The 15,525-nt window shown below is 46.5% G+C and overlaps 1 protein-coding gene across 1 annotated transcript in view; it reads right to left on the reverse strand.

Moving 5' to 3' along the window:
• The window catches only part of AHDC1 (AT-hook DNA binding motif containing 1), a 194,930-nt gene extending 193,048 nt beyond the window's left edge, over window positions 1–1,882 (reverse strand). The window contains 1 exon segment of the mRNA XM_081015687.1: window positions 425–1,882. Coding sequence (XP_080871813.1) covers window positions 425–587 — 163 coding nt within the window. The 5' untranslated portion in view covers window positions 588–1,882.
• Between the last annotated feature and the right edge of the window lie 13,643 nt (window positions 1,883–15,525).

Genomic DNA, 15,525 nt, shown 5'->3' on the forward strand with positions numbered 1-15,525 from the left:
CATTCATTTCTTGCTTCCCTCCGCCGCCGCCGCCTCCCCCCCCCCCCCATCCCTCTTTCCAACCCCATTGATACTTTGCTGCGCCCACATGCACGCCGTGGAGCCGTGGGTGGACTGGGGGTGTTCCTCTCCCCCCCCTCCCCAGCCAAAGCCATGGGGTTTGTTTTTTATATATATAGAAAAATCAGAACTACGGTGGGAAAGGAAATTCTGTAGCCATCAAGGATCCTGCGCTGGAAGAGCAGGGGGCGGGCAGCGGATTTGGGGGTGGGGGTCGCCAGAAACAAACACATAAATTTTAAAATAAGAGGGCGGGTTGGAGATCTATTCCTTCTGGAGCAAGGGCTCTGTGGTGGTGGGCAAGGGATGGACGAGAGAGAGCGCGGGGGAGAGAGAAGAGGGCGCATCGCCCGAGTTAACTCACCAGCCTGCTGCTGCTGTGGGGATCCGATCCCTTCGGCGGCGGCGGCGGCGGCGGCTGCCTTTCGGGAGAGACTTTTTTCCTCCAGAGGAGAGGGCTCCGCGCTGCCGGGGAGACTGCCCGACCCTTCGGCGCCACTGCCAACCTTCAGCGACAGCATATTCATCGCCTCTTTGGCCGATCACATTATCCTCACGCAACTCTGCTGGACATGACTCTACGACGCCTCCTCCTTTCCCCCCTCCCCACTCTCGCTCGCTCTCCTCCTTTCTTTCGTTCTTTCTTCCTCCGTCTCTTTTGCCTCCTTCCCTTCCTTTCAAACACGCCACACAAAAGAAAAAGCCAGGAGGAGGGGTAGGAAGGAAAATATGCAAGGCTGGGAGAATTTGCGCTCTCTCTCGAGCTCCCTGTGTCTTTTTCTCTTTTTTTCCCTCCCTACTCTCTCCACCCCCTTCTCTCTTTACTGCTGCTGGGTGGGAGGGGGGGCGAAGGAAAGGAAGACAAACCAGACCCTTGACTGTTTCTCCCTCTTTCTCTCTCTCTTTTGCTGCTGCTGCTGCTCAGCTGGTGCTGGTGGCGATTTCCCTCCCTGCTCGCCGCCTCCTCCTTTTCTCTCGCCTCCTCTCCTGCCGCTTTGCTGCTTTGCTTTTGCTCGCAGAAAGGGGGAGGGAAGGAAAAAAAGCTGGCTGAGGCTCCCCTCGGCTCGAGCTCCTTAAGAGCTGCTGTCGCTGCCTTGGCTGCCTCCGAAGCTCTCTGCTTACCTTCGCTTGTCAGCGGCAGGAGCAGCATCCGGAACCCCAGGGAGAGACCCGCAAAGCATCCTGGGGGGTGTAGTTCTTTCCGCTAGAAAGGGGAGGGTGAGGGAGGGAAGGTGATGGTAGCAGCAGCAGCAGCAGACGACGACGACTTTAAAGGGGCGGGATGGACGCCGGTGGGCTGCGCAAAGCGTGGCGGCTTCGCTTCGGATCCCTTCTCCCACGTTGCGGGTTCCCGCGGCCCCCGCCGTTTCCAGCTTGCATGCAACCGCGACGATGCGGGAGAGGGGAGGGCTGGCGAGCAGGGCGGTGGGGGAAGGTTACGAGCCGCGAATTGCAAAGCGGCTGCGGGATCCTCAACAGGGGCCTGTGCGTGTGGGTGGAATGGAACACTTGGCGGGGCGTGACGCCAGCGCTGCCCCTGGATCCAGGCATGATTCGAGGTAGATTTAAAAAAATTGAAACCAAAAATCCCCGTTTCCATTGCACCCGGCACGACTCAAACCGCTCCCCTCCCCGCAAAAAAAGAAAGAAAGAAAGATCAGCTGCAACTTCATTCCCCCTCCCTTACCGTGGTGCCTGACTTAAGGAAAGTTTGGACATTCTGTATAGTATTTTTATCCATGCACAATGTGACCATTCATAGTACAGGTATACAAACCATACTTTGCAGGGAATGTTTGATGGACTCAGGGATATACAGTATTGTTTTTAATAAAGAAAATAAATAAATAAAAACACCTCTGTGATTAACGAACTAGTTACTGTTTATGTGTCACCAGTGCCCTCTAATGGTGGGAATTGGGACTCGTGTGCCTCAAGCCCATATACAGCTCTCTCGCCTTGGCTCTGGGGCAGGGAGCGCTCCACGCTGGCATTGTGGGGGTAGGAGGGTCCCTCTGACGGCGGTGTGCACGCCCACCCTCCTGTCGCCTCAGACGAAGCGTGTTTTGCTGCGTTTCCCCAAACTGCAAACCTCCTTGGACCAGAGGCAGCCGTTAGCAGAACAAAAGAAAACGTGTGTGCATATGTATACATACACACACGTTTTCTTGCACTTTGTATATATATAGCACTTTGCCCCGTATATTCCGTGGTGTCTGCTGCCCAGGAGGACTGGTGGGGCGGAAGGCAGGTGACCCACAGTAGATGGAGCCAGAGCAGGCAGAGCCCATCCTTTTCCCTGCCTGAGCAGGACAAGGGCAACATTGAGACTAAGGCAGAGAAAGGTGACAGGCAGTGCCACTGCTTGCATGTAAGAAGGCTGGCAGGTGGGGCTGGTTGAAGCCTGACTGAGGTTGGTGGACCTGCCTGAACTGTATATATATTCAGAGCTAGCACGGTCTCCTGAGTGTGGAGCCTTTATTTAACAAAGGAGCATGCACACAGGAGGTACTTTCATTGTTGCTCAGAGAATGCTGAGGTGTGAAAAAAGCTTTGTTTTGGGTGGTGGTGGGGAGAACCTGTGGTGGGACTTCCAAACTGGGAAGCGAGAACAGAAGCATACCATTTCATTGTCTAGAGATAGGCTATTTCCTGGTTTACACTGAGAAACTATTTTAAAGCGTCCCCAGGGACAGAAGAAGGAGCAGCAGGCATCCCCACCAGAATGGAAAAGGGGAGGGCAAGAAAAACCAAGCCAGCCCACTGGGGAGAAGTGGGGGAGAAAGGAGGCAGGATGGAAGGACTGGACTATTTTGCTGGTGGTTTGTTCATTAATTGCCAATTCTTTCCTACTCTGACTAACCCCTTGCACTTCACTCTAAACTCAGAGATGGGAAGCCTGAAACCCTCAAATGTGACCCTTGGCCCTGCTGGTTGGGGCTGACAGGAGTTGGAGCCCAATAACATCTGGAGAGACACAGCAGGGATGGGGAACCTCCAGCCCATGGGTCAAACTCCACCATGGCCCACTCTACAGGAAGGCAATTTCAACACCACACCCACCTGCCCCATACCTGACACTCTGTGACTCGAATGCTTATGCAGCTGCTTCCTGAACAAAGCAGGAATGAACTTCCCACACATCAGCTCATGTAAGGTAAAGGTAAAGGGACCCCTGACCATTAGGTCCAGTCGTGGCTGACTCTGGGGTTGCGGCGCTCATCTCGCTTTATGTGGCCAGCATGACTAAGCCACTTCTGGCGAACCAGAGCAGCGCACGGAAATGCCATTTACCTTCCCGCTGGAGCGGTACCTATTTATCTACTTGCACTTTGACATGCTTTCGAACTGCTAGGTTGGCAGGAGCAGGGACCAAGCAACAGGAGCTCACCCCGTCGTGGGGATTTGAACTGCCAACTTTCTGATCGGCAAGTCCTAGGCTCTGTGGTTTAACCCACAGCGCCATCTGCGTCCCTCATCAGCTCATGTACAGGGAGTTAAATCCATCTTCCTGACTCCCCTCCCCTCACACCTGCATGCCATCTTTGGCAGTTAGGTGGCACCACCCTTCTGTCAGTCACCTGATGTCATTATGATAGCAGATGTTTGACAGGTCCCGCCCACCTGCCAAAGTTGGCCCACAGGATGGAGGCATAAGGATCTGGCCCACTGGGCCAAAAGGGTTGCCCACCCCTGGACTACGGCCCCTCCCCCCACTGCTGTAATTAGACCCCTCTCCCCTTGCTGCCCCTCAAGTGAACTTAATGGATTTTTTTCTCTTACTTGAATGCTCCCGTCACTCTAAAGCAGTTCCTCCCATGACATTGTAAAGGACACAGGCGTTCTAGAGGTTCAGCGGAGTTTCGTTGTTGCCCAAACTCTTCAGCTCCTTACCCTCAGGTTGGGAATGTCGGCTCTCCTGAAGCTCAAACTGTCAAGGGGTGGAGCTTCGGAGTTAAAGGGCGGTGCCTTCCCAGCACCTTCTAAAAATAAAACAAATAAATAATAAAACTACCATCAAAATAGAAAAAATACAACATCAAAACACTGGTTAACCCATTATAAACAACAAAACAGTCAGAACAGCAGCGGTTTAAGAAACAGTACCAAGAAGACAACAGCAAGAAAGAGCTCTAGCAGATTTAAAATTAAGGCATACATTAAATGCCAACTGTCTTCTCTTTTCTTTTCTTTTTTAGTCTTTACTATAAGCACCCAGATTAAGACAGGCAGAGAGGGAGCCTGGTGGATCACCATTAGGAGGAAGTTCCAGAGTCTTGGTGCCACCACAGAGAAGCCCCTGTCCTTTGTACCTACCCGTTTGGTTTCATGTGTGCTTGGGACAGGGAACAGGCCCTCCATTGTCTGTCTTTATGGCTTGGTTGGCTCTGGGTCTGGGAGGTGACTGTAATCTGGTCCTAATCTATATCTCATCCAGTGGCCCCCCGAGACACTGAGTAAAACCCAGCTTCTGAGGTAATCTGGTTTTGGGAGCTGATGGCTTCTGAGGTAATCTGATTTTAAATTTAATCTAGCGGCCTCCTGAGACAGTGAATAAAGCATGACAGGGAGTAGTCCCTCCAGGGTCAATATTTATGGCTCAGTTGGCACTGGGTTTGGGAGCTGGTGGTTTCTGAGGTCATCTGGTCTTAGGTCTCATCGAATGGCCCCCTGAGACACTGAGTAAAACCCAGTTTCTGAGGTAATCTGGTTTGGGGAGTTGGTAGCTTCTGAGGTAATCTGATTTTTAAGACTCATCTAGTGGCCCTCTGAGATACTGAGCAAAATATGCCTAGTAATGGCTATGCAATTGTAACCCTATCATCCTCTCCATTTCCAATGGTCAGACTATGTGTGCCATTGCTAATGTAGCCGAAATGGTACCACCCACATGTGAGAGGAGAGGTAGCAGGCTTGCAGAGGTATAAAACAATCTTTTGGGGTGAGATTAACCCTGCCAAACAAAACAAAACTGAACTGATGTTTAGTAGACAGAAAACAAGGGAAAGCACAAATGGAATGTATTCTCCTGGAAGAGAAGATCTTTTTAAAAAATAAAATAATTCCCATACTTTTAAATCTTTTTATTATTATTATTATTCCTGCTTACTTTTTAAACTAAACTATATTCATTTTATGGTGCTGTCTGCTTTCTCATGTTTTTCCCCACAAAGTATGTTGCTTTTAAAATATATTTTTAAAATTTGCTTTTCTTGTGCAAAAGAAAAAATATTCCTTCTAGTAGCACCTTAAAGACCAACTAAGTTAGTTCTTGGTATGAGCTTTCGTGTGCATGCACACGAAAGCTCATACCAAGAACTAACTTAGTTGGTCTTTAAGGTGCTACTAGAAGGAATATTTTTTATTTTGACTATGGCAGACCAACACGGCTACCTATCTGTAACTTTTCTTGTGCAGTAATTCTGACCTTTCCTCAGCTGTTATGGGTACTTGTTAAAGGACACCTAATTCCCGGCATGAAGAAATTTGATAAAATGTTTACATTTCACTATTGAAATTGGATTTTGCAGCATAGTTTAGCAAAAATTTAATCTCACCTTTCGTTGATAAATTAAAAAATCTGTTTGTTAATCCAAAATGTTAACATATCCCTAATTATAATTCCTAAACAGAATGATACCCATAAATGGGGCATACTGTAATGAGGGGGGGGGACCACATTTGGAGGATATTCGTTTGGATGTTTGTCAGCAAGCTCAGACTTGGGGTGGTGGAGGAATTAGGCCTGGCCTGAGACATTTTGGCACCTGAGGCAAACCGCAAAATGGAGTCTCTCTCCCCCCCACCCGGTCAGGGAAGAAGGGATGAGTGAAGATTTACATCAGGAACAAGGGGAGAATAAATATCTACATCCACAAGAAGGGCGGGAGGAGACCAGTAGCACCTCCTATTCACCAAGAGGCCTCTGTAGAGGCAACATTAGTGGTATGGCTGCCAAGGAGGTGGCAGATCCTGTCTCAAAGGAGCCTACCACAGCGGCAAAGGCAGCAGCCGCAGGCAATGAATTCCTTGGAGTCCAGATCTGCTGTGCCTGCCCCCATGGATCCTGCCACATGAGGCAGTCACCTCAACTTGCCTCATGGGTGGGCCGGCCCTGGGTGGAACTTTGGTTGACGCTGCATAGTATCGTGTACATGTTGGGATTCTTTGGTGGGGACAAAACCGAAAACCGTTAACTCCCCACTGCTTGGATATATTCCGTCAAGCTCTGCCAGCTGAAGTAGATGGTGAACAGAGAACCACAATAAATATCCATGACTGGGTGGGGTGGGGGTGGGGACAGATCATGGTAATGTGCCAATTACATACACAGGGGAAAAATGGATCTCAACAACAACAATTAGCAGACCTTAATGTTGCTGAGGATTTATTCTCTTCCACTATAAATTTTGTCGCCCCTTCCTTCCCACTCTGCCCCTTTAGAGTGCCAGACTAAGATAGTAGTTAGTGTTGGAAAACAGGGTGCAGATCTCCACTTCTCCATGAAGTTTGCTGGGTGACCTTGGGCCAGTCACTAACCTACCACAAAGGGTTGCTGTGGGCATTAAATGAGCAGGGGAAGACCACACCACCTTGAGCTCCTTGGGAATATAAATGCAAAAAGAAAAGTAAAAAAAAATCAGCCCTGTGAGGAGGCCGACTCACAAAAGCTTAAATTGCTACCAATAGACCACTCAAGATTCAATCCAGCTCAAGTATAATCAAAGATGCAGCCCTAAGCACATTTGCTTGGCAATAATTCCCTTTGAATTACAGGGACTTACATTGGCGCAAGAAGGGTTAGGAGGAGCTTACAGATTAAGTTTTCCCAATTTGCTTTGACGGAAGGTGCACAAAAGAGGCAGGCGTCAAGATGGTACTGAAAAACGCAGGGAACTTTGACTGCCTATGTTTGACAGCAGCTTGACTGCAGGAGGTGCCAGAAGGAAGTGTACTTAGATGAAGGAATTGAGGGGATGCTCATCAAATTTGCAGATGACAGCAAACTGGCAGGGATAGCCAATGCCACAGAAGATAGAATCGGGGTTCAAAATGACCTTAACAGATTGGAGAGCTGGGCCCAAACTAACAAAATGAATTTCAAATGTAAGGTTCTGCACCTAAGACAGGAAAATCTAGCTGCACAGATATAAGATGGGGGACACCTGGCTTGCCATTAGTACATGTGAAAAGGATCCAGGGCTATTAGTAGAACACAAGCTTAACATGAGCCAAAAGTGCAATGCAGCAGCAAAAAAGCTAATGCTGTTCTAGGCTGCATCAACAGAAGTATAATGTCCCGATCATGGGAAGTAACAGCCCCACTCTATTCTGCCTTGGTCTGACCACACCTGCAATACTGTGTCCAATTCTGGGCATCACAACTTCAGAAGGATGTTGACAAGCTGGAACGTATTCAGAGGAGGGCAATCAAGATGTGAAAGGATTTGGAAACCAAGCCTTATGAGGAGTGCTTGAAGGAGCTGGTTATGTTTAGCCTGGAAAGGAGGAGATTGAGAGGAGGTATGATGGTAGCCATCTTCAAATATCTAAACGGCCTCGGCCCAGTATACCTGAAGGAGCGTCTCCATCCCCATCATTCTGCCCGGACAATGAGGTCCAGCGCCGAGGGCCTTCTGGCGGTTCCCTCCCTGCAAGAAGTGAGGTTACAGGGAACCAGGCAGAGGGCCTTCTCGGTAGTGGCACCCGCCCTGTGGAATGCCCTCCCACCAGATGTCAAAGAGAAAAACAACTACCAGACTTTTAGAAGACATCTGAAGGCAGCCCTGTTCAGGGAAACCTTTAATGTTTGATGGACTATTGTATTTTAATATTTTGTTGAAAGCCGCCCAGAGTGGCGGGGTACAAATAATAAATTATTATTATTATTATTATTATTATTATTATTATTATTATTATTGACTGTCACATGGAAGATGGAGCAAGCTTGTTTTCCCCTACTCTAGAGGGTAGGACTCGAACCAATGGCTTCATGTTACAAGAAGGGAGATTCCAACTAAACACTAGGAAGAACTTTCTGACAGTAAGAGTTGTTCAATAGTGGGACGGTCTCCCTTGGGAGGTTGTGGACTTTTCTTCCTTGGAGATTTTTAAGCAGAGGGTGGATGGCCATCTGTCATGGATGTTTTAGCTGATGTTCCTGCATTGCAGGTTGGACTAGATTATCCTATGGGTCTCTTCCAACTCTATGATTCTATGATCCTGAGGGTTGGCACACACATGCACCAACAACCAGTAGACCAAAGTAACAATAGCTGGCACCACAGCAAGAGTGTCTGTGTGTGCTACTGCTACATGACAAAGGCTAAAACCCAGTTCAAATCCCAAAGAACAAGCAGGGCTTACTTTCAAGTAAACATACATGTGTTCAAGCTGTGATGCCTCTCTTTCCTAGACTTTTCGACGATACTGGTTTTGCATCAGTGGGCGATCAGAGGCATTTGGCCTCTATCAGCCGATGATGTCAGCTTCGAAATCCCTGGCTATTTTTAGCTGCTGATCAAAATCAATGCCGATCTGCATAGTCTTTCTCCCTCTCCCTCTTTCTCACTGGGCTTTTGCTTGGAATTAATACAGCATAGCCCCACCACAGCATTCCTGGCATGTACATGAGATGAACACACCCGGTAACGGGGTCAAGGGTTCAGCAGAGACAAGTTGGAATCAGGAGGACCTCACTCCCAAAGGAAGAAGCAAAGACCATGCAGAGAAACACACAGTACAGAAAACTGCCTTATAGAAAGTCAGACCCATTGGTTTATCTGGCTCACTATTGTCCATATTGTCTGGGAAGGGCTCTCCAGGATTTCAGGCACGTAACTTCTCCAAGCCACATCTGATTTGATTTGATTTATTGTATTTCTTTTTTTAAAAAAATAATATTTATTGAGAATTTAAAATTACAAAGAAAGAAAGGAAAGAACAAGAAATAAAAGAAAAAAGAAAAAAGGTAAGCAAAAAGAGAAATTAAACAATACAAGTCAATAAAAACAAAAATCAAAGAGAAAACAAAACACACAATACATCAATATCAAGGAAAAAAAACAAACAAAAAAATTAAAAACAAATTCAATATTCCCAAATCTTTATCTTTCATTAACTTGTTTCATCAACCTCCTCACACCACCCTTTTTTGTATTCTAGTTATTAATTATCTCAGCAAATCCTTTCCATCTTTCACAATATTCTGTCATTAAATTACCTTAATTTATTTTAACCTTATCTTACCATAAAAAGCCCTAACGCTTAAAAACTTAAATCTTATTTATACATAATTCTTTTTCACATAACATATTTATACATAATTCTTTTTAACTTTTCTACTAAAGCCAAATAGTTTCATTCCAACATTTTTCTAATACTCATTAATTTTACAGTGATTTTCTAAATGAATTTTTAAAACTTTCTTCCAATCTTCATCCATCGTCTCTTCTTCCTGGTCTCGGGTTTTGTCAGTCCTTTCTATCCCATCCATCTAGTCCATCAACCTGGTGACCTTCTGTCCGAGGCTCTTAAGTCTTTTCCATGTCCCTCCTGCAGGTCTTCTTCATGTTTATACCTGAACTTTGCTTTATCTTCTGCTAATCTTATTCTTAATTTCCTTCCTTTCTCTTGGGGAGACTCCGTCTTGACAATATCTTTATCCCTTCTCAACAAGTCAGCCCATTCTCCATAGTCGACATTGAGATCCAAAAGATATTTGAAGGCATGCTTCAAAGTCCCTCCAAGGTTAAGGGCCCCCACAACTCCAAACTCCCCCTGGCCCAAAGCCAAATCCGAAAAGTCAAAACATCCCTGCATAGGGGGATCTATCCAACTTCCCATCTCCAGACCAAACAGTACTCCATCTCTCCAAATCTGACTTTCTCCAGGATCTGTCATCAGAGACAACAACTTATGTTCCTTCAAGGCCGCAGCTCTCTCCATTTCTACTACTTGAGGTTCAGCAACAACCTCCTCCTTTATCTTCTTCGCCACTTGCTCTGTCAGAGCACATTCCTGGGTTTATTGTATTTCTATGCCGCTTTTCGTTCCAAGGAATATCAAAGGGGTTTACAAACAATAAATAACAATAATCTAATAGAGCATAATAGAACATCACAAATGCAGCATAAATCAAGTAAAATATATATTTTTAAATCCTCAATAAAACAATAATAATATATAAAACTCCATTAACAAAACTCGGGCCAGGTTTGGAAGTAGCCTCTGGGAAACCACAATAGTCCTTAGTGGACTCTTTAGGTGGTAGAGGACTTGGCTTCTCTGGCCCTGCCCTTCTGTAATGCTTTCTTTTCAGTATTGAATAATTATACCTCTTTTCCAAGGTTATAAGTATTATTTGTTAACTCATATGCCACTCAGTGCCAAAATAGGGCTTCTAAGCATTTTGAAAGTACTGTACATTAAAAACAAAATACCCATGGGGTTGTAGCCAACTAGATTCTACTCAGAGTAGACCCATTGAAATGAATGAACACTAAGTTAGTAGTGCCCATTGACTGCAATGGATCTACTCTATAAGTAGGGTTGGTCGCAACCCCATCGGGTAGTATTCAACCATGTTTTTCTCAGCGTACACCCACTGAAATGAATGAACATGACTAAGTTAGGTGCATTAATTTCAACAAGCCTACTCTGAGTAAAACGCACTTGAATACCAGTCATAGACATGAAAATTAAAATATAAACACAAGCAATAAATTAAAATGTGCAATAAAAAATAGCCCATTAAAACAACACAGCAATTAAAACAGGAGAGTCGGGTCAAGAGATCAAGGGAATGCCTGTGCAAACAGGTGCGTCTTCAAAAGCATGAGAGCTCTCGGGTGCTTCCAGATTGGCAGCTCCTAGTGCTACGTCGTCATTTATCTTCTGCTGAATTACAATCAGCTTTCCCCTCTTAAGAGGTGGGTGGGCAGAGCGCTTTCATCGGCTTTGCGTGCAGAAGGCCCCAGGTCCAGACCCCAGCACTTTTACGTGGGGCTGACTGGCAATGTCCCACACCTGAAACTCAGGAGAGCAATTGCTAGTCAGTGTGTAGACAATGCTGAGCTAGACAGGTCAATTGTCTGATCTGGTATAAGGCAACTCCCTGTGTTCCTATGCAGTCTACCATGCACATTCAGCAACAGAGATGCTGGAGGACAAAATGGTAGGCAGGCAGCACTGAATGGAAGCAGCCAGAAGGATTGTGGGGAGATAAATATATGCAACAACTTCTGAGCAGCAGCAGCATACCCTCCAACGTTTCTCTCATGAAAATAGGGACATCCTATTAATAACAATAACAATAAAACATTTTTATTATTTATACCTCACCCATCTGACTTGGTTGCCCCAGCGACTCTGGGCGGCTTCCAACATATACAAAAACATAATAAAACATAATTTTAAAAAAACCTTCCCTATACAGGGCTGCCTTCAGATGTCTTCTGAAGGTTGTATAGTTACTTATCTCCTTGACTTGGGGTCACATAACGCCATACCCTCCAACATAGGGATGTCCTAAGGAAAAGCGGGGCATTCTGGGATCAAATCAGAAACCAGGATGGCTTCTGTAAATCCAGGATTGTCCTAGGAAAATAGGGACACTTGGAGGGTCTGCAGCTGTCTCCCTAACCAGCCGCAGAGGCTGGTCCATTAGGACGAATGGCCCACAGGCCCACCAGGCTCAGTCTGCCTCCAACCAGCCCCTGCCTGCCTGCCTGCCTGCCTGCCTCCTTTCTTGCAACAGTCCCAGGGGGTGCCATTGGCTGTCAGCTTGATCTCAGTGCTGCCCTTGAAGAACTCGGAAGGAAGGAGGGTGGCGACAAAGCTAGAGTGAGTTGTCTGCACTTGTCATTTGCTCTGACTCTGCTTACTGTGGGCTTCCGCCCTACCAATAGGCACCAGCCGCCACTGCAGACGAGCAAGAACTTGACATCCCATTCACACCACCTTTCAAAGCACACAACTATTGTTAAAATCACCCCAGTGCCAATTCCAGGGATAGAAAGTCTGGAATTTGATGGTTTGCTATAGGAGGAAGAAGTTGCAGAACTCTCCTTAGGAAGCCCAGATTTTTGGCCTGTGGAAATCTTTCAGCCGTATATTCTGGCAGATCAAAGCAAATTATGCTCAGACCTATTATCACCTCGATTTTGGCACACATGCTGCTGCGTGGTAGCATTAATTTTCCCTGAGTGTCATACGTGGCATTCTGTGATGCATCATCGTGTGCGCTTGTTTTTCTGAGCGCAGGCAACTGAGAGGAGTTGGTTTCAGGGGAGGAGGGGACAGTCAGGACGCGGAATCATTATTTGCATGCTGTACCTGTGTTGCTATGGGAGGGAGGTGAAAGCAGGTGTCAGGAAAGATCGCACCACTCCAAAGCCCATTAGTTCTGGTAAAGTGCCTCGGGTCTCCTCTCGTCAGCATCAGCAAAGCAAGCGACGCACGGCTGAGCCTAGGTGCCAACAGCTAAACCGCAGGAGTCTTAGTTCTTGGTGGTGGCTGTAGTGTCCAAATTCCTGCCCAAAGCTATCCTACCACAAAGAAAAAGGGAGGTGGGTTTTTTTAATCATCTGCAGAGCTAGTGGCCTTATCATGGGTTAAGATATAGTGGCTGCTTCAAATGAGAGTTTTTGGGGAGAACAGTAGCATGAGAGACGGACAGGTTTGATGCAGGGACCCAAGGACATGGCCTCCCCACCCATAGGGATGTCAGAGAATTCTGATGGGAACAGAAATTGAAGCAGAGGAAATGCTCGCTTATTTGCCCGTGTCTGAAACAGAAATCTATCCAGTGAATACGAGCCGTATGCGCTGTTGCTTTCACTCCACAAAACATATGCAGGTGACTCGACATACACGGGGGTTATGCTTTGTGGATAGTGTGTAAAGCCAAAATCGCATATAGTCAGAACAATTTGGGTTTAATGGTGGGTGGGATTGCCAAACTCTTTTATCCCAGACGCTTGTCCGTTTTCTGCTCCCTTTTTGATTTTTTTGCCAAGCGCATAAATCTGAATGTGGACAAGTTAAATGTGTGTAAGTTGCAAGTTACTTGTCCATAAATAATTACATTCCCTTCTCTCCCCCTGTCTTTTTGCACTGTATTTCCTTTCCATTGAAATGGATGAATTGGGATAATGTAATGACAGCGTAACTTATGTCATTTACATAATTAATCATGCCAGTGACATGACCTGTCTCTAGTGTAGAATATAGGAAGATGCCTTGCCAGGCTGTATGTCCATCTAGCCAGTATTATCTACCTTAAGACTGTATCTGCAGTATACATTTCAAGCAGTATCATACCACTTTACAGTGGTACCTCTAGTTACGAACTTAATTCATTCCGGATTCATTCTTAACCTGAAACTATTCTTAACTAGAGGTGTGCTTTCGCTAATGGGGCCTCTTGCTGCCGCTGTGCCGCCGGCACACGATTTCCATTCTCATCCTGGGGCAAAGTTCTCAACTCGAGGTAACTCTTCCAGATTAGCGGAGTTTGTAACCTGAAGCGTTTGTAACCTGAGGTGTTTGTAACTCGAGGTACCACTGTAAACAGTCATGGCTTCCCCCCAAAGAATCCTGGGAAATGTAGTTTGTTGAGGGTTTTGAGACCTATTAGGAGACCCCTATTGCCTTCAGTGAGCTACAATTCCCTGAGTCATGTAACAATAAATCTCTCTTTCCAGGGAACCCTGGAATTGTAATAGTGGATGAGTGCTACGAGTTCTTTGTTAGTAAACCCAGTTCTTTTTTACGGGGGGGGGGATGCAGGGGTACACATATCCATAAACATTTTGTGAGTCTAAGTTTGGCCTCATTGAGGGGCAGTATTTCAATATGAGTAGGAAAATGAGAGTACCCCTAAACATTTTTTTAAGAAAAAAGCACTGAGTAAACCTATCCCCTTCCCCAAACTACAGTTCCCAATATTCCTTGGTTTGAAACTATGGGCCCATACTCACTTTAGTTTGTCCCGTGATTTCAAGTCACTGGTCCAAGGGGACATAAAAACCACACCTCTTGGACCCATGACTTGAAATCATAGAACTAGCCCAAAGGCAGATGGGCCCATAGTTTCTAACCAATGAAAAGTGTGGAAGGGCCCTATGACAGGCTTGCAATGTGATCACATTCATTGTGTTGATATACGTTCCCCAGCTAGCAGCTGCTGCCTTTAACTGTCAACTACTTATCTCTGCACCCTGAGGGCTAGAAACCTGTTCTTTGTTTTTAAAGGACAGCTGGGCTTCTCAGGAATTTTTTAGGAACCCACATTCAGATGCGATGCAATAAACCTGCCTCAGACTCTATTAGCGGTAGCGGCCCAGGCCGTGTTCTGGAATGCTTTTGAGCCAGATCGAACCACTGTCAGAGAAATCATTAGTCTGTCTGAATACAGCTGTTCTCCTGTCGCCTTGCTGGCTAGCCTGGGCAGGCAGAAATATAACCAGACCTGCCTACAGAACAGTGACCTCCTTGGAGGCTTAATAAACAAGTCACGCTAAAGTGCAGCATCAGGTTCAGGCCCCTTGTTCCAGAGCGTCCACCTGCTCCTCGGATGTTGGGAGTCCAGGTCAGGCACGCATGCTGCATTAGCAATGCAGGCAATTTGCTAACACCCAGCACGTCATTCCCTCTGGCTCAGACCTGCTCCAGGCTACAAATCCCAAGAAGCAAGAGGAGGAGGCCAAAAATAGCTCCTTTCTCTCTCTCCAACCCCCCACCCCAGCTTCTTAGACAAAGATGCCATTCTACAAGATCAGGCCTGTTCCCTCCCACAAGGAGCGATAAGCTTCCTTGAGCCCTCTCTAGCCACCTGCCTCCTCTCTACCTCCCCTGTTCTGATGGCACTGCCAATCACCTACGCCCACCTTTGCCCAACAGCTTCCTTTCTGCCTTGTTTTTCCAATCTGGGCTTCAGTGCGCCTCTTCCACACCTCTTCTCTTTGTGTGACCCTCGCAATCAGTTTATGTCATGCTCTCTCCCCCGGAGAGCTGTGGTGTGATTAGAGTGGGGCCAGACCAGGGTTTGAATCCCAACTCTGGATGAGAAACAGGTCCCAGTTCACCCAGTGAGCTGCATGGCTAACTCTATCTCGCAAGATAGCTGCGAGGATGAAATGAACGCCCTCCAAACTGGTGGGTGGTTTTTTTTGCAGCAACATGCCCTTAACGTAGTAGCAGTGCATTTGTGGTGGATTAATATTGGACCATCTACATATCATTCTGCCATATTTGTTATTCTGGGACGCTTCCCCAAAGTTACCACATTATTGCCATCTGGAGGGGTACGTTTGTGTTGCAGCAGAACAATAATAATAATAAAGCAAAGCAGAACATCTGTGGCATAAAAATTGACAAGATTTCAGGAGGAAGCCATGATGCACTGATTGGAAACGAAGCCGGGCTGTCCACCCCAAAACTTTTGCAAACTTTGCAAAACCT

The sequence above is a fragment of the Podarcis pityusensis genome (genome assembly GCF_964106645.2).
Source record: "Podarcis pityusensis genome assembly, chromosome: 8".
In the NCBI taxonomy this organism is placed as follows: Eukaryota; Metazoa; Chordata; class Lepidosauria; order Squamata; family Lacertidae; genus Podarcis; species Podarcis pityusensis.